This window comes from Mirounga angustirostris, unplaced genomic scaffold, assembly GCF_029215605.1.
Source record: "Mirounga angustirostris isolate CCGP_5_RB_7025 unplaced genomic scaffold, mMirAng1.0.hap1 SCAF_13, whole genome shotgun sequence".
Lineage (NCBI taxonomy): Eukaryota > Metazoa > Chordata > Mammalia > Carnivora > Phocidae > Mirounga > Mirounga angustirostris.
In genome coordinates this window covers 25786095-25805328 of record NW_026991721.1, presented here as the reverse complement: position 1 = coordinate 25805328, position 19234 = coordinate 25786095, and the positions used below count along the sequence as shown (strand labels likewise).

General features: G+C 36.8%; 1 protein-coding gene across 4 annotated transcripts in view; it reads left to right on the top strand.

Moving 5' to 3' along the window:
• HIPK3 (homeodomain interacting protein kinase 3) overlaps nt 1-15348 on the top strand; it is a 91192-nt gene extending 75844 nt beyond the window's left edge. For 3 of the 4 annotated variants that reach the window (XM_045893929.3, XM_054511996.2, XM_045893930.3), the window contains exons 7-17: nt 596-755; nt 1151-1274; nt 6163-6284; nt 6547-6671; nt 6762-6923; nt 7081-7143; nt 7436-7732; nt 8028-8168; nt 9869-10104; nt 10400-10527; nt 11380-15348. In XM_045893929.3, coding sequence (XP_045749885.1) covers nt 596-755; nt 1151-1274; nt 6163-6284; nt 6547-6671; nt 6762-6923; nt 7081-7143; nt 7436-7732; nt 8028-8168; nt 9869-10104; nt 10400-10527; nt 11380-11856 — 2035 coding nt within the window. In that variant the 3' untranslated portion in view covers nt 11857-15348. The remainder of the gene's footprint in view (nt 1-595; nt 756-1150; nt 1275-6162; nt 6285-6546; nt 6672-6761; nt 6924-7080; nt 7144-7435; nt 7733-8027; nt 8169-9868; nt 10105-10399; nt 10528-11379) is intronic. The other variant, XM_045893931.3, reaches the window with a different exon arrangement.
• Nucleotides 15349-19234: the final 3886 nt, after the last annotated feature.

Below are 19234 nucleotides of genomic sequence, written 5' to 3'. Positions count from 1 at the left end.
TTTACCTTAGACAAATCTTATGAATTCTTTAAAGCCCACACCTTTTCTTTTAATATTTTATAAAATATTTTAATATTTTAATATATTAGTATAATTTAATATTATTTAATGACTGATATTAATATTTTTAGATGACTGAAGGAAGAAGGTATAGGGACAAACCAGTATTAATTATTATGGATTACCCTCAAAATTGGTATTTTTATAAAGCCCAACTACTCTCCCCATCCCTATCCCCAACAGTTAAAAATATCTAATGATTTCCATATATAAGCACTTTGAAAATAACATGATAACCATATACTTTGTACCAGTAGTTTAGGAATGTAGAGATCTAGAAATTTAGGAAAAATTATTTCAGGCAGCGGTCATAAAATTAAATTGTGCTAGTCAAAAAATGCTCACTATTGCTTTGATGTCTTAGAAAATATTGCAGATATAAGATATACTTTCACTTGCTTTAAAATTCAGTCTTTTGTAGGTTTTCTGGTAGAAATTTTTTTCTTTTGGAAACTTTAAATTTTAAACTACTTTAACTAAACATTTAAAATAATATTACAATCACCTTTCCTTTCCTTTTTTTTTTTTTTTGCAGTGTAAAGTCCTGTTTTCATATTATGGATATTTGTAAGTCCCACCCAAACTCATGTGACACAAATAATCACAATAAAACTTCCCTTTTAAGACCAGTTGCTTCAGGCAGTACTGCTAATCTGACAGCAAGTTTTACTAAAATTGGCACATTAAGAAATCAGGTAAGAACTTAGAGTATTTAATAATTTATACTCCTTTTCTTATGATTGCTCATTTTGCTTTTGAGGTATATAGAAGTCTTATGTCAGCAGTTAGAAGTCACGTGCTGGTGAGGGTCTCACTGGTTATTTTGTGAAATCTTGAATATTTCAGGGTAACAATCAGAGCATGTCTGCTGAAGCTCATTTATTTTATCACCTTTCACTGTCAGTATCCCCTATCTGCCTTTCTGTACAGCAACTCTACGAAAAGTAAAGTTGAGTAAAATCAGTTTCTGGGTCCATTTTTATCAATAGAAGTATGATTTTAAGAAGTGTATTCGAATTGCATTTGTAAAGCATGCGCGTGGCAGTTAGAAGACTGTTCAGGATAATGCCACCTGTGCTGATCCTTTCAGGCATTAACCACGTCCGCTCATTCAGTGGCGCACCATGGAATTCCTCTACAGGCCGGAACTGCTCATTTTGGTTGTGGTGATGCTTTTCAGCAGACCCTGATTATCTGTCCCCCAGCTATTCAAGGTACTCCCTGATTTAAATTACACTTTGAACTTAGGCATATATTATTTTTAAACAAATTTAGGCATCTAGTAATTAAATATGTTGCATAGTTTTTGATATATTTAGTGCCACATTTGAATTAAATTTAAGCTGGTTGGTAGCCTTTAGACCAGTGACATTCCTCTCTTGACTGGAGCTCCACTGTAATCATCACTAACAAAATGGGTCATTATGATAATGAGATTTCCTGTAGAGTCTAGCACAATGAAATACCTTAGTAGAAATTAACGAGCTTGGAAAACTGTGGGGTTGTCCATTAGTGGTTATCACAGCTCCAGATGTTTAGGTAAGTACCTTTTATCTGTCTGTTCTTACCAGACATTAAAGTGACTGAGAACTCAGTTCTTTAAATTTTGGTCGAGGGAATTCTTTTTTTTTTTTTTTTTTTAATTTTTTAAAATTTAAGTTCAATTAATTAACATATAATGTATTATTTGTTTCAGGGGTACAGGTCTGTGATTCATCAGTTTTATACCCAGTGCTCTTACAACACATACCCTCCCCAGTGTCCATCACCCAGTTATTCCATCCCTCCTCCCCCACCCCTCCAGCAACCCTCAGTTTGTTTTCTGAGATTAAGAGTCTCTTATGGTTTGTCTCCCTCTCTGGTTTCATCATGTTTCATTTTTTCCTCTCTTCCCCTATGATCCTCTGCCTTGTTTCTTAAATCCCACGTATCAGTGAGATCATATGATAATTGTCGTTTTCTGATTGACTTACTTCACTTAGCACAATACCCTCTAGTTCCATCCATGTTGTTGCAAATGGCATGATTTCATTTTTTTTTGATGGCTGGTCAAAGGAATTTTATCCCCAAATTTTAGAGTCTTGTTCTTTGCCCATACCTTAGGATTAAAAAAGGAGAGATTGATTTTGACTCGATTAGATTATGTCCCTTATTTAGATAAAAAGCAAATTAAAACCTCAAGTGAGATGAGTGGCAGAATACCTTTGAAGAGGCCATAAACTCCCAAACCGGGCACTTGTTAGTGGTTCTTAAAGGACAGTAGCAGGCAATATTATGGCTGGAATAACCAGAATAAAACGTGACTTTCTAGGTCCTTTCCTAGCATTTTGTCTTTGCTAGGCTTTAACATCTAATTCTGTCTTAAAGCAAGAGGTTAACTACAAATGAGGCCCTAAATGACTCTTGGAAGTGTGGTGGTAGTACTGCGTAGTAGTGTTGGTGAAAGCAGTCGGTGCTCAGTCAGGACGCCTGGGATACCGTCCTGTTCTCTGCTGTTTGCAGTGTCATTCTAGATGAGTCTGGTAACCTGTTTTCAGCCTTAGTCAAAGGAAATGGGCTGAATAGATAATAGCTTTGTGAGTTCTAGCTCTAGTATTTCTGTATTCTGCGGGTTATTTGAAATTTTTGTTTGATTTAAGGATTTGAGCAACATTTCTAAAGTTCTAATATCTCCTACAGTGCCTAATAAAGCACTGAGGTATGTTTGTTGACTTGATCGGCTGGTAATAAGAGATGTGAAAACATGTTCACTCTGCAGCCATTTTTGTTCTGCCAGGGTAGCTTTATTTTCATCTTTTATATATATTGGGTTTTCATATAAGGTTTCATCGAGAGAAAGATTTGTAGCACTGAAGATAAAAAACAAGAGCTTAGATGGTTGATTTTTAAGATGAAATTGTGTGCCAAGGTGGTCTGTAAGTATCTGTGACAGTAACCCATGGCTAGGGGTAATAAAAAAACCCACATCATCATGATGTCAGTGCTTTTAGAGATGCTGTTGTGTTTATTTCTTTGTTTTTCCTCAATTGTTATTATAAAAATTTCAAACCTGTAGAAAAGTTCAAAGAATAACATAATGCCTTCTACCCTAGATTCAACAAGTGTTAACATTTTGCCCTATTTGCTCTATCTAGACATACTTACACTGTTTGATAGTAAGTGGTAGACATTTTACTTCTAAATACTTGAGCATGCAAGACTGATGCTTCTTTGTTTTTTAATCAGTTATCATGTAAATGGGTTTTTGACAGATGCATTTTCACTTAGATGAGTTTTTACTGTGTACTAACAAATAGATTCTTAAGTTCTTTTTTGTTTAAGTAGGCTCCACGCTCAGTGTGGAGCCCAGTGTGGGGCTTGAACTTACGGCCTTAAGCTCCAGACTTGAGCTGAGACCAAGAGTCGGATACTTAACCAGCTGAGCCACCCAGGCGCTCCAGATTCTTTTCTAATAATTTTCCCCTGTGTGCCAAAGTCAGCTTGAGTACTGTGGGGTACAGTGTGGGGTATCTCATCAAGATTGAGAATAGCAGCTCTTTTTTTCAGAGCCTACCTTCTGTTTGTAGCAAAAATTTAAGAGGCTTGTGAGACACATTTCTGAACACAGTCAAGCATCATTCTTTAAACATCCAATGAGGCATCAGAGAAATCTTTTCTCTTTGAATGTGCCTTATAACTGATAAAAGATTAGCAACCTTTCTGTACATATGCCAACAGCTATATGAGTGGCTCAGGATAGGGGTAACAAAGAAAAGGAGATACCGTCAGACTCATCAACCTTTTAAATGTCAGGAACAGTATTTTGGAATTAGAATTAACAGTAAGACAAAGCAGAATACTTGTTAGCTTATGTAACAGGTACATTGTAGCAGGACATGTAGGCTCTATAAATATGTTGGTTCTTTGTTTCTTGTCTTAGTATAGTGATGCTTAGAAATGAAAGCTTTCCCTCTAATCTGCTTTAGTATCTCTGTAGAAAATCCCAATATTGGTCTTCTTACTGCTTTCCCTCATAATGTGCTGCCAGTCCGTTTTGAAGAAACATTTTAAATGGTTATTGGGCAGCTGTTGGTTAGCAGTTATGGCACCATTATAGTTTGTATTTTTAAGTCAATTTTATGTCTGTTCCATTTGACATTTTTTACTTTGGGGCTACAGTGTCTATAGGTTCATCATGCCTTTCATATATTCTCCATGGGAATAGACACTATACGTACTGTAGCCATAACATTGTTATATTATACATTATAACACGTAGATATGGATATATAGGTACGACAGCCATGACAGTATACCTTTTTTAGGTTAAGAAACACTTAGCCAAGCTTTTATTTAACAAATTTGAGTATATATTAAACAAGCATTTAACTTTATTTGGCAACCTGAAGGGCTAGTTATTCGTCCCCTTTGGTTGAAAACTGCTATTTTAGAATCAAACACATTTCAACAAAATTCTCCTGTTGTCCTAGAACAATCTTTAAGCTTTTGTGCCCCGCTGTGCAGGTATTAAAGCAAATCTAATCAAACAAAGATGAAGTTTTAGCTAATCTAATAACTATATAGAAAATTGGGATCTTAACCATGTTGAATTTGATAAAAATAAATTAGACCTCATGAGGAGAGAAGATAATAGGAGAATTCTTCTCATTGTAAGGCATCAGTTATGAGGAGAATTTAAGGGCAAGTTGATTTTTGTTGGAATTTGAGAGTTCGCTCTGTCCTTTCATCCTTGTCAAAGTGAATACTTTTCTCTCTGATGAGATTGTCTATTGCTGCCATATATCTACACTGCCTGGGTGTGCTTATATTCCGTTTCTTGGAGAACTGGCTGATCAAGACATGCTTTTTGGAAGGGTAAGAAGATCAGTTTTAAAAAAAATAATCCATAGATCTTTGTTAAACTTAATCCTAGCTTTTTAGGTGGAGCTCGGGGGTAGAACACCCTGGTAGTGGGAGAAGAGCCTCTATGAAGATAAATAAACACAACCAAATTCACATTCTCTTTAGGATTAACGCTTATAATATATTTGTGCAATAAAATTATAAGGTTATTTTTCAGTAGTAAAATAAAACAATTGTAATATTTTTCTCTTATGGCTGATAAGAAACACCTAAGATCACTTTGATGCAAAAACCGATGATACTTAAATAATCTGCCAGCCTATATTAAAAGTCACTGCTACAAGAGACTGGAACTGTGAAGTAGTGAATTTATTCTCATAACTGAGCTTTCTGAGTTTGGGGGACGCCCCTAAAATCTTGTTGAGTCAAAGTTCTCATTTGGGGTGATACTATTTCACTGTCTCAAAGTTTAATATAAGACAGTATTTGCAAGGTACTTTTGCAGTATATGACACAGAGGTATTAACAGGATTAACATGACTGGCAGTTCTGCTTTCTAATTTTCCTCGTGGGCGAGCAAAGTGGAACATGTTTGTCTTGGAGTTGCAGTAGCTTTCTACTAGGAATACTAGTGGAGTAAGCCACATTGGTCAAAGCTCAGCTGTATCATCATGAAAGATTGTTTTTGCTTTTCCTTTCGAGGTTGGAATGAGTGTGTCATCCCTGAATTTTCTTGAATCATGTTAAGCCATCATGGCCATTGAAGTGTGAAGTTACGATACATTCCCCGCTTTGGTGCCAAAAGTGTAAGATCCTGTTAGAGTTTTTAAAGAAGTTTGTATGAGAAGATATACATTACCTGCTAGAAGATCAGGATGTTGGGCTAGATTCACCTTTCCATGTCCTTTATCGTAGTGGCAAAACTATTTGAAAAGGAAATAAAGCTAGAATAGCAAACTTTAAAAGGAATGGGAGGTTTCAAGAAAAATAAATGATTCAACTTGGTGGTATGCATTTTAAAGCTGTAGAATGAATAGCTTTATATCAATTTTTGGAATGATGTACCACAAGGTAGATAGAAAGAACCTCACTTTCCTAACAGATTGCTTTGTTAATGTTATGAACATTTTATGTAGGAGATGGTTTTAAAGTCCTAATGAGAATTTTAGCAGTTCTTTGAATTTAAAAGAGTTTTGTAAGTTAACTCAGAGAAACAGTTTTTAAGAACTTTTTGTTTTCTTTGATTTTTCTTTTTCATAGGTATTCCTGCAACACATGGTAAACCTACTAGTTATTCAATAAGAGTAGATAATACAGTTCCACTTGTAACTCAGGCCCCAGCTGTACAGCCACTACAGATCCGACCAGGAGTTCTCTCTCAGGTTGGTAATAATTTATTATTTTTGCCTATATGCTGTCTTCCTTATACTCAAGTAAGGGCACTGGTCCACTTCTAATTTATCAGCCTGTGCTGCTGAGAAATAGTAAAAACGATCTGGACAGGAATTCGATCTTTTGTAGTCTTTGGCTCTAACTTTTACATAATTATTAATGATTGTTACTGTAATGTATTTTTGATTTTAAGCTGTAGTGATGATGAATTACTTGTAACTTACTAGCTTTTCTTTTGCATCTGGTGCACAGACGTGGTCTGGCAGAACACAGCAGATGCTCGTACCTGCCTGGCAGCAGGTCACACCCATGGCTCCCGCTACTACCGCATTAACTTCTGATGGGGTGGCTGGTTCCCAAAGGCTTGGAGACTGGGGGTAAGTTAAAAACAAAAATACTTGCTCGTGAAGTTTGCAGAACAGATCTTGGTATAGAAGGGATTCAATTTTTCTGAACTTTCTCCCTAGGAAAATGATTTCACACAGTAATCATTATAGCTCAGTGATGCCACAACCTCTTCTAACCAATCAGATAACTTTATCGGCCCCGCAGCCAATTAGCGTGGGCATCGCGCATGTTGTCTGGCCCCAGCCTGCCACCACAAAGAAAAATAAACTGTGCCAGAACAGGTTGGTATCAGTATTTTAACTTTCCTCTGCATTTTGAAAATTAGTCCTTAAAGTAAATTTTGCATGTACACTAAAGGGTCACTCTGTTTTATTCAAAATGACCTCTTTGATAGCTGTGTTGCAAACACTAAGCCAGCTCCCCTTCTCAATTTCTCAGAGGTATTTTGGTAAAACTAATGGAATGGGAGCCAGGAAGAGAGGAAATAAATGCTTTCAGTTGGTAAGATTGTCTTTATTGCCCTTTTGATTTATTATCTACATATAATCTCAGACAATTTTAGACACTCAGATGCCCCATTTACCAAGAAATGACCATTTTAATGTATATAACTGCAATCTACACTGATATCTCCATAGATAATATATTTATAAAACGATCTATATGTTAGTATGTTATATACATGATCTTGAACAAGTGAAGCTTCACATTGTTCATTTGAACAAGATGTCTTAGAAAAATGTCATGTACATATTTTGATTATAGAAATGACACGTTATTCCTTTGGTTGCAGGAGTAATTCATTGCAGAATACGAATGTCCCACATTCAACATTTATTTCTCCAAAGTTAGTAAATGGGAAAGATGTCGAGGAAGTACGTTGTATAGAAACACGGGACAATCATAACTCAGAAGGAGAGGCGAGAGACTGTTGTGAAACATCTGTACGGCAGGAGTCTGACTCATCAGTTTCCGACAAACAGCGGCAAACCATCATCATTGCTGACTCCCCAAGCCCTGCAGTGAGTGTGATCACTATTAGCAGTGACACTGATGAGGAGGAGACAGCGCAGAGACACTCACTGAGAGAGTAAGTGCCCAAAGCAGTTCCTTGTGTTCATGCCACAGCCTTAAATAGTGATGGCGCCCTCTGGTGTGGTGAAAAACACCTTTCTGGGACTTATCCCTGGTCTGTCAGTGTCCTTTGGAGTAAACATCCTGAATAGTAATTAACATGATTATCACAGCATTTCTCCTGTATTAGTAAGCTTTAGGCTTTTGTTGATGTAGGGCACTCTGAACTGCTTCATATCCTTAATTAAATAATGTAAATTTTGGCTGCTTCTCATTTTTGACCCATGGTTTTCTCATCCCTCTTTCACTAGATGTAAGGATAGTCTGGATTGTGAAGCTTGCCAGAGCACTTTGAATATCGATCGGATGTGTTCATTAAGTAGTCCTGACAGTACCCTGAGCACCAGCTCCTCAGGGCAGTCCAGCCCATCCCCTTGCAAGAGACCGAACAGGTAAGGGAATTTCAGTGGTGGCATACCATAAATACTATGTCTGCTAAAAAGCCTGTAATTTATTTTGTTGTTTATGTTAATAAGTGCCTGTCCATTTACCACAGTGGCTTCTCTCTTGAACATAATTTTAACCAGATCACTTTTTTAGAAACTTGGGTTTTAAGTAATACTTTTCTTTTACTTTTTTCTACTGTTGTAGAACACATCTAAATGAAAAATTCAGCTTTTAATAAATGATTTTTAAAGAATCATTTGTTTTTGAAAGGGTAGAAAAAGCCATGTCCTCAAGTTCTCCATAGACTACAATTATTACTTAAATTTGGAATAGGAACATAGAGAAAAATAAACATTTTGGCAAAATAAAAGGAATTTTTGCATAATAAAGTCATAACCCACTGTCAATAAAGTATCCAATATGGCTTTTTTTCTCTCATTGGTGATTGATTTGCATGGTTTTATCCATATTTCCTTTCCTACTCTTTTTTTTGGCCAGGGAAATGCATTGCCACTAAACTAGCGAGCTTCTCCTCATCAGCATGATACACCAACACGTAAAGAGATAAGCCATAAAGATCTCAGTGAAATACATTTGATTTCAACTTTTAGAAAAATTTTTTTTTTTTAGTGGAAACAAAATTTGAAAAAATCCTTAAGAAGTCTTAATTTTAGGGGTGCCTGGGTGGCTCAGTCGTTAAGCGTCTGCCTTTGGCTCAGGTCATGATCCCACGGTCCTGGGATCGAGCCCCACATCAGGCTCCCTGCTCAGCGGGAAGCCTGCTTCTTCCTCTCCCACTCCCCCTGCTAGTGTTCCCTCTCTCGCTGTGTCTCTCTGTCAAATAAATAAATAAAATCTTTAAAAAAAAAAAAAAGTCAATTTTATACATTTGTTTTCTGTTTTTTCCTTAGTCAGGAAATAATGGTATTGAATACTTTGGAGGATGTAAAGAAGTTTTAACACATCTTTTTGTGAATTGCTTATAATATGGTTTGGCAGTTGGCATATATACTCATCTCTGTAAATATGTCTATATAAAAATATTACATATATGTACAAATAAATATAACTAAAAGTATATATATACATAAAGATGCTTCAAATTGTTAAGTATGAAATGAATGATTAAAATAGACCATCCCTGCTCTCTCCAAGAGGGGAGAGATTGTCATGGCCTCAGGGGGCCAGGAAGAGAAGGGAAACATGGGACTTTGACTAGGGCTTTGAAGAGCTGGGGAAGACCTTTCAGATAACTGTTTAGTTAAAAGGACCCCAATTACCACTAAAGATATGAATCCTAACATTAGAATTTAATTTGAAATCAGGTCACATGACTATATGTTTTTACATGTCATTTAAATTATCCAGAATAGTGCATCTTTTATAGTGTCTTGAGATTTTCTGGAGTTTATAAAGTGGAATTTTATGAACCACTACTAAGAATCAATTGGGAAGGGAAAGGAGAGAAAATAAAGTGCCAAAATGATGTAACTAAACAGGATAGAAACAGAAGGTTAACAGTCTGAATAGAGAATTAATGTGAGAGTCTAGAATGTTTATGAAAAAAATATTACTGGACAAGGAAGAAGTTGTAATTAGATATGAAATAACTGAGTAAGATTCTCATTAATTTACTGGAGCCTGGATAGTACTTAACTTTAGATGTAATGTTGAAAAACATATTCATAAAAATGCTTTCTTATAGTATGTCAGATGAAGAACAGGAAAGTGGTTGTGATACTGTGGATGGCTCTCCAACGTCAGACTCTTCGGGACACGACAGTCCCTTTGCAGAGAGCAGCTTTGTGGAGGCCGCTCATCAAAACACAGAACTGGTGAGCTCGGCCAACACGGAAACCAAACCAGCTGTTTGTACTGTTGTGGTGCCACCAATGGGACTAGAGAATGGATTAAATGCCGACGAGCATATGGCAAACACAGGTAAACTGAGTCTGCCCTATTTCCCTGACTAGCCCTTCAAAAAGTCTTAATTTGGGAACCTTAGAGAACAACATTGCCAGAAGTCATCTCTGAATTTCCAACTTGATCCTGCCTAATCTGTCATAGAAAGGAAATCTTTCCTGATACCATTTGGTGCTGGAAACCATGAGATGTCTTTTCTCTTTATTTAATTTTAAGGTTGTCAAATCAGTACTGTGTAAAATATCTGAAGACCTTTCTAATTTTTATATGAGAAGGAAAAGCATCAGCTGTCTTCTGTTTTGTTCGTTGCCAGATTCTATATGCCAGCCATTAATAAAAGGCCGATCCGCTCCTGGGAGATTAAACCAGCCTTCCACGGTGGGTAATCGTCAGCAGAAACTGACATCAGCATTCCAGCAGCAGCATTTGAATTTCAGTCAGGTATGCTTGTGAAGTTCTAAGAGTCTTTGGGATTCAAAATCAGCAGTGTTTCATTTGGAGGAAAAAAGATTCTGACCCTGTATACAGTCTTGAAAAATGTATCCCTTTTCATCGTGACTAAGGAGAAATCGGCCTCATAATAGGATAATGAAGCAGATTATCCTAGAACCTGAGTTCTTCAGAAACATTAGGCTTTTAGATTCTCTTACATGACTGTCGAGTGTGTCTGCTGTCTTAGACCCGTCTGCTCAGATTGCGCACTAATGGATTGGTGGCTGCCTTTGTTGTGTCAGTTGTGGTAATAGTCGTACCTCGCCAAGTACTTGCCCTCTGGTCAGTGCTGTGCTCAGCAGTTGTGTTTCACTCTGGGAAAGAAAAGGTAACAGGTACTGGCGTCAGACCTGTGTTCAAATCCTGGCTTTGCTGAGTACTATGTATGTTACCTTGGCCGGGTCTCTTCAACAAATCTGGACCACAGTTAAAGGGAATAATAGCTATGTTGTAGGGTTGTTTTGGAATTAAATAATGTCACGTATGTACAGTGTTAGCTTTCCATAAAGTAAGTGCTCCCCAAATGGTTGTGATTAGTAGTGACGGGGGGATGGTGATCCTGGCAGCGGTGGTAGTGGCAGTGTTAATATTATCATACTACATGGTAATAAATGTTAACAGGTTTAATATTAATATGTATAAAACTGATATTTCACTCTTCTCTGTGCTGAGTAGAAGTGGAGATCTGAGAGATCCTCTGTGGATGATCAGTCACAGAGTGTACTGTAATTTCCCTTTCTTCCTTTCTTTTTAACTTATAAAATATGTATTCAGTCTTTTCTCGTCTGTGTTTTTGGATAGGTTCAACACTTTGGATCTGGGCATCAAGAGTGGAATGGAAACTTCGGACATCGAAGACAGCAAGCTTACATCCCTACTAGTGTTACCAGTAATCCATTCACTCTTTCTCATGGAAGTCCCAGTCACACGGCCATGCATGCCCACCTGGCTGGAAATGCGCATCTTGGAGGACAGCCTACTCTACTCCCATACCCATCATCAGCTCCCCTCAGTAGTGCTGCACCAGTGGCCCACCTCTTAGCCTCTCCATGTACCTCAAGACCTATGTTACAGCATCCAACTTACAATATCTCTCACCCCAGTGGCATAGTTCACCAAGTCCCAGTGGGCATAAATCCCCGCCTGTTACCATCCCCAACCATTCATCAGACTCCGTACAAACCAATCTTCCCACCACATTCTTACATTGCAGCATCACCTGCATATACTGGATTTCCACTGAGTCCAACAAAACTCAGCCAGTATCCATATATGTGAACACTCAAAAAGAGTATATTGAGGAAGCTCAATGATATAAACATTTGATTAAAAATAAAAACATGGTATTTAATAAATATTAGCCATGGCACAAGAAAATTATTTTTGAATCATGTAGACTTGGGTGCAATTTAAACAACTTTGAGCTTTAAAAAAAAACAAACTCACTTTTAATGTGTTTTGCACATTTGGTATAACTTGTCTTTGGTCATGTTATCTTCTTATGTAGTAACTCTAGACAGGTGACTTATGGGAGCGGAAGTCCAATTTTGCTCCTGCTATTTTTTATAAAATTGCCTTCTAACTAGTGCAAGACACATCCACATTTGGGAAGCCATTCTGTGTACAGACTTAGAGCAACAGATGCACATATGTCAGAATTACAGCTTACAAGTGAATTGTATTATCTGTGTCTTAGTGTATAAATGTTGGGTCACTTACCTAAGAAATTGAGCTATTGTTCTTTACATTTGCATGTGTCTTTGCATGGGCAAAATGTTGCCTAGACTTTGCTCTTAAATGTTGTTCTAATAATCTCAGCTGCATTGTAAACCGTTCCCACACATAGTGCCTTAAATATTTGAGGTTGTTAATGTTATTACCTATATATAAATGTTGAGGACTGCAGCACTTAAAATTCAGATCTACTCTTTAGTTTTCTTTTGATAGAGTAATGTTCATTTTTGGTTTTGTGTGGTATGATTTCAGGTTGTAGCTGTTTTTTCCTTACTAAGAGGGCAGCATGTTTGCTATAGCTGAATTCTGCTGTCTGATTTTTCAGAATGATCTAGCTTCAAGAAAAGCAAGCAGTTAGTAGTGCTTAAGAAAAATTGATTGAGTATCTAATGGATAGTTGATATCTGTCACAACACAGCATTTTATATACTGTTAAGTGAAACTGCAATACAATCTAAGTTTATTTTGGGAGTGTTTGCTGTATAATTGGATTTAATAAAATGTTTAGAGGTGCAGTAGGCATGACTTTGAGTAGGTAATGAAAGAAAACGCAAAATGCTCATTGATTCATGATGTGGTTTCATCTTAGCTTGGGCAAACCATGCAGTATTTAATAAATAGTAGCAGAATATTTACTATTGAAGCTTGAAAAGATGTGAGTTCTTTGTGTGCAATTGTTCATTTATGCATGTGAGAGGGGTTTTTTTGTTTTGTTTTGTTTTTAAGTATTTTTACATTGTAGTACTTGTTTTGCTTGTTGGTGGTGTTTGCTTATTTAATACATTCCGTCAGGGACAGAAATTACATGCTTTTTCTTTCCTAGGAAGTGTGTCTTGGGTTTTTCCCTTCTTCTTTTCTTTTCTTTCTTTCTTTTTTCTTTTTTGGTGGTTGGTGGTTATGTTTAAATGAAGTTGCTTTTACAGCACCAAAGACTTAATCATCCATTTCCTATATAAAAGGTAGCTACTTTTTTGCATAGACCTCAAGTATATTGTAGTGTAGAGGTGGAATTTAAGGAAAGGTATTAAACAGGCTGTGTTTTAGCTTATGGGCAAGTAATAAATTGTATCATTTATCTTGAATGTATCATAGATAAGCTGCTATATAACGATTGCCACTTCAGATAGCTGTGAAATTAGGTGATTAACTAGTTGTTATTTAGCCTTCTAATTTCTGTATAAGTCTAATTACATGAAATAGAAGTTGGGGTTTTGATTTTTTACTTTGCTTTTCTGTTTGGAGTGTCATTGTAACTACTGTATTGTAAATGATGGAAAATAATTGCATATGTTATTTTGGGGTGTGTTATTTGCATCAGTATTTTATCTCTATTAATGTTTGTGCTCATCACTGCATATAAAAAACTTGGATGTATCAATGTAACTTAATTTTTTATTTTCATACTGGCATTGTAGACACTTGAGAAAGCTGTATCTTGCAGGCTTGACTTAACTTTTTTTCCTTAAAAATCTGGAATATAATCTTACAGCATTTACTGGAATAAACAGTACAAAGCATTTGAGTGTAAAACTCTCCAAATGTTTTGGATTTACAGCATTTCTTTGATAAATGAATTGCATACCACTAGCACAGCTCTAATACAGCGTTGACAATAATAAGCTAATAATGGATAAACTTTTCTTTACTCCATTAACACAAGCAGTGTTTTATTTAATAATCATCAATGAAGTAAATGTGCCTGAAATTGATTTTAAAAAATTACAGTATTAGATCATAAAATAAAAAACCAGCAGTACATTTTTAGTCACACTGAAAATGAAGGACTTAATTTTCCCCACAAGTTTCAGTGTTTTTAGTAATCAATTCTATGCATTTTATATAAATAGAAATATATATATACATATATATATTACACAGAAAAAAGGAGTAGCCTAAGATTAATTTAAAAGATTATTTACAGATGGCAAATTTATGGAGTCACTATTTAAGTAAACTTGCTGCCCTCCACAGCTTATTAATTTTTATTTATATGGTCCGGCAGATCACTGGTATCTGCTCACTTCTTGGAAAAGAATCAATGCTGGCAGCGAATGTTTCAGAAACACCAAGTGCAAAGGATCGATTTCTGTTTGTACAACAGGTACAAAACTGGCGCAGTTTTATATTCGTTCGGGGCCATATTTACTACCCTGAAATGTCGTATTTTCTGTATTTCAGTTCCAAGACTCAGATGGTCTTGTTAAAAGGACAGTAAATGTTTTCGTAATAGTCAAGTTTGATAAAGGCGTACCCTAGTTGAGTACACTGCTCTTAACCAATTCTGATCATGGGCTTTTTAATGTGTTTAAAAATTAAAAATGTCAAAATCCTGCTAACTTTTAAATTCAACATATCGACAAAAGAATTTGGATTTATACCTTCTTTAAAACCATTTTACCAGTTTTCTTTGGTTTTACTGCTTTCTTAAATAAAACACTGCATGACTTCCAAGTTGCATATTTGCATACTTTTTTGATTTGCAAATTACTATTATTTTTTTTTTTACCAAATACCCTGATACTTACTTTTCTTTTCCTTCAGGGTGTTTAAATATGTTACTGTAGTAGCAAAGCCTTTTCACTTTTTCAGATCTCTACTAATTTTAATCTTGGTTTGTGTTAAGTAAAAGTTAAATCATACACTGCAAGGTGTAGGAAGATTTGTTTTAATGAACCCAATGATAATAGATTTGATTACTAAGTTTGAACTGTTAACTGTTTAACAATTTTAGACTTGTGGCTTTCTTTCTTTGGTTTGTTTTTGCTTTTACTTCTATGCTACACTAGTTTGCCATGTAGCAATTGCACTGTGCAATATTACAATAAGGACTGGGAAAATTTTTATGGATGTAATGTCTATTACGGTTTGCGCTAGTATTTCTCTCTAGTTCTCAGTGATTTAAATGTGACCAAGCCTTCTGTACTTTGTCACAAAAAGCGGGTTTTCCAGGTGACTATTTTGGTGAGTGTCAAAATAAGAATTTATGGTGTATTACTGTCGATTCACTTTGAATTAAAATATATATATTGCAGCAAACAGCTTGTTGCCTTTTTTTCCACCCCAGGACAGCTTACAGGGGAGGGAAGGAAAAGGGTAGTAACACTTAGTACCTAACTTACATCAGTCATCTCATTTAATTCTCAAAACCACCTGTGAGATAGGTATTATTATCTTCACCATTATGTAAATGAAGAAATAGGTTCAAAGTATTTAGGTAAGTTGTCCAGAGTCCCACTTCTGAGTGGTGAATCTCATCTATGAATGAGGCTGTCTAATCATAACTAATCTACTTTCCACCAGTTTTTTGTTTTTGTTTTGTTTTGTTGTTTTTTTAAAGATTATTTGAGGGAGGGTGTGTGCAGGAGCAGGGGGAGGGGCAGAGGGAGAGCTAGAATGTCCAGAGGACTCCCTGCTGAGCGTGGAGCCCGATGTGGAGCTTGATCTCATGACCAGGAGATCATGACCTGAACCAAAATCAAGAGTCAGACGCTTAACTGACTGAGCCACCCAGGCGCCCCTGCACCAGTTCTTTTTAAACTGAGGCCTGGGGCAGTGTGCCAGAAGTCCTGCACCCACAAGATACCCACGGCCTGTTTCCCCTGAATATTGTTTCCTTGAATATTTTTTGAGGTAAATATTTCTGCTTAATATGCTTGAATGAAGAGTAGGGAATTCACACATTTTTAAGATGTAAAACATGAGACTTAAAGGGGACGCCTGGGTGGTGCAGTCAGTTAAGCGTCCGACTCTTGATTTCGGCTCAGGTCATGATCTCATCAGGGTCGTGAGATCGAGCCCTGTGTTGGGTTCTGTGCTGGGCATGGAACCTGCTTAAGATTCTCTCTCTCTCTCCCTCTGCCCCTCCCCACCCCCATGCTCACTCACGCTCCATCTCTCTCTCTCTCTCTCAGGAAAACAAACATGAGAGTTCAAAAGAATATAGTTGTAGTAGGCCAATTTAAGCTAGGTCCTCAAATACTATCTCATACTTCAAGCATTGAACTTTAGGAGAGTTTTTTGGGGGAGCATTCTACCAGAACAGTGAGAATACATAATCTCTCGGCAAACTTTTAATTGAAGTATGACATACGCACTTTTGTGTCTGGCTTCTCTTGTTCGACATTTTTTCTGTAAGATACGTCCATATTGTGTTTAGCAGTGGCTCATTTATTCCTATTGCTGTATAGTGTTCTTTTGATTGTTCTTTTCTTGTGTGCTTACATAATTTGTTTGATGGTGTTTTTGTCCATATCTTTTGGAGAACACATGTATGCATTTCCTTCGGGCACATATGCAGCTATGGAGCTGGGTCATAGGGTGTATCCACATTATTAGATAACTAAAACAATATTCCAAAGTGTTAAATTCAATTTACCCTCAATAGCAGTAATATGAGAGTTCCAGTTACTTCATGTCCTCACACATTATATTTTTTTCTTTCATTTTAGTCATTCTTGTGGGTGTGAGTTATTCAAAGTAATGTGAAGATTTCCATTTAGCCCAAAGCACTGATCCTACATACAGATGAGATCCAGATTTTGTAATTTACTTGAAAATAGAGTAAATTGGCTTCTTGAGAAGACAAGTTTCTCCACTGTGGAAAGTAGGGCATGCCTTTGAAACCTTTCGTAAGCCAAAATGGTGTAAAGAAGCAATTACCATTAATTTTAATGGAAAAGCTTTTGAGCTTTCCCAGACCCAAAAAATAAGCTCGCTCAGCTTTTTCTGATCCCTCAGGACACAGCCCTACCAAATAAATGGAGATAAAGTGCAGATGTTTACAAACACAGGTCAAAGCTATGACTGCTTGGTGCTGGGATGCCGGGTGTGGCTCCCCAGGAGGGGGCTTGGGGGTGCCGTGCTTTCTGCCCTGGAGCGCTGCTGCTCTCGTGGCTTTCTGCGAACAAACTGCCGAAGGCTCTTTTCTTCCCTTTTTGCCTCTTCATAAAAACCGAAATCCTCTTTTGGTTAGCAAAAATAGGTACTGATGGTCTTTCTTAAAAGTGAAGAAGGGCCATAACCCAAATTTTTGAAAAGTGGGGGATACCTGTACCAAGAAGTACTTAGCCATTTTAAATGGATCAAGGGAGGTAAAAAAAAAAAAAAAATTATTTTTTTAAAGAGATGAAAAAAAAGTCTTTGAGCAACATGTATAAACCGTTCAGTCAGCACTTAGCATGGTGCCGGGCACACGGTAGGTGTCATGAGTCATTCAGTAACACTCATGAAGCAGCTACCATGTTTCAAGCACTATATACTAGGCATGTATCGGGACAAAACAAGTTTCTCTTGATCTTAACTATCTTTCCTGTTAGTGGGAGGGAAAGATTGAAAGCAAATAAGCCCGCTTAGGGTAAGTAGGATAAATACAGTATACTGATTCAGTGACTTTAATATGGGCAAGCCAGAAAAGTGGCCTGTGAGGTTGAAGAAAAAGTCTTGCGATTGGGAGCAAAAGCTAGAAGATAGAACTAGAGGGGTGATCATGCAGGCCTTTGCCAAAGAAAGGCATCTAGATTTAATGTCAGATGTTACGGGACGCCTTGGGAGGACTTTAAGCAGGCAGACAGGCAGGGCCAGAGGGGAAGCTGGAAGACCAGATAGGAGGAGGTTGTTGAAGTAGTTCAGATGAGAGATGATAGCTACCAGTCCTATGTCAAGATGTTTGTATTATGAATATTTTCTCCCAGGTTGTGACTTGTCCTTTCATTTTCTTTACAGGGTATTGGGAAGAGCAAAGTCTTTGAATTTTGATAGAGTCCAGTTTCTCAGTATATTCTCTTACGGTTTGTGCTTTTGTGTCCTAAGAAACTGTTGCCTATCTCACAGCTGCAAAGACTTTTCTTCTTTGTTCTCTGCCAGACGTTTTACGGTTTTAAGTTTTATTAGGTCTATGATTCATTTCATGTTAATTTTTGTGTCAATTTTTTATTTTATGGCATTATTTTATCTTACGAGAACCCATGTGGTTCCCTAATTAGAAGTATGGTCATTTGAAATAGAAAAAATAAAATGTTAACATTTCATATTTTTCCATCATAAGAATAATACATTATTACAATATACTTGGGAAATGCAGAAAAACAGATTTTGAAAACTCATTGAAATGTAAGTGTTCAGATAGTTAAAATAATGTAAGCAATTTTAGATCCTGATACTTCCAACTTGTAACACGAGCATTGAGACGATAAGAATGACATTCTCAATGACATTCTTCAACTAACCACAAAACTTCATAACACCCAGCCACGTTAATGATTTTATAGCGTCCGTTCCATAATCAAATTTTCCCAGGTGTTTTAGTATCTTTTATAACTCTTCCCTTCTCCCCTCAACTCCAGGAACCCATCAAGATTCACCCATTACATTTGGTTATGACATGTATCTTTGACTACTCTTAAATCAGAGCAGTCCTCTATTTTTATGACATTTTTGAAGAATTTAGGCTAGAATGTCCTACATTCTGAATTTGTCTGTTTCTTCACCCTAACTGGTTCCTTTCTATCTTTTCCGTAAAGTACAAGTTGGGTCTAGTGGCTTGATTAGTTTCAATGTTTGTTCATTGAATTATTTGTTCATTGTAAGAATTGTAGGAGATGTGTCCTTATTGCATCACATCAAGAAGCACATAATTTCAGGTTGTCCGTTATCAGTCATGACACTGGGATAAGAGGTTGGTAGCAGATCTCTCCATTGTCATCTGTGGGGTGGCACTGTGGGAATATCAGTAACATCTTATTCAGTGGCTTTAGCATCCCTTGATGTCTGTTGTCTGAATCAGTTATTACACTGGGGGTTGCAAATGCTGATTTTCAATTCTGTCATTCCTTGTACATTCATTACCCAGCATCATTCATCATCGTTCTGTGAAGAAAGACTTTCTGGCTTTCTCCCTGAGCTTGCTTCCCTTCCCTCCCCCCTG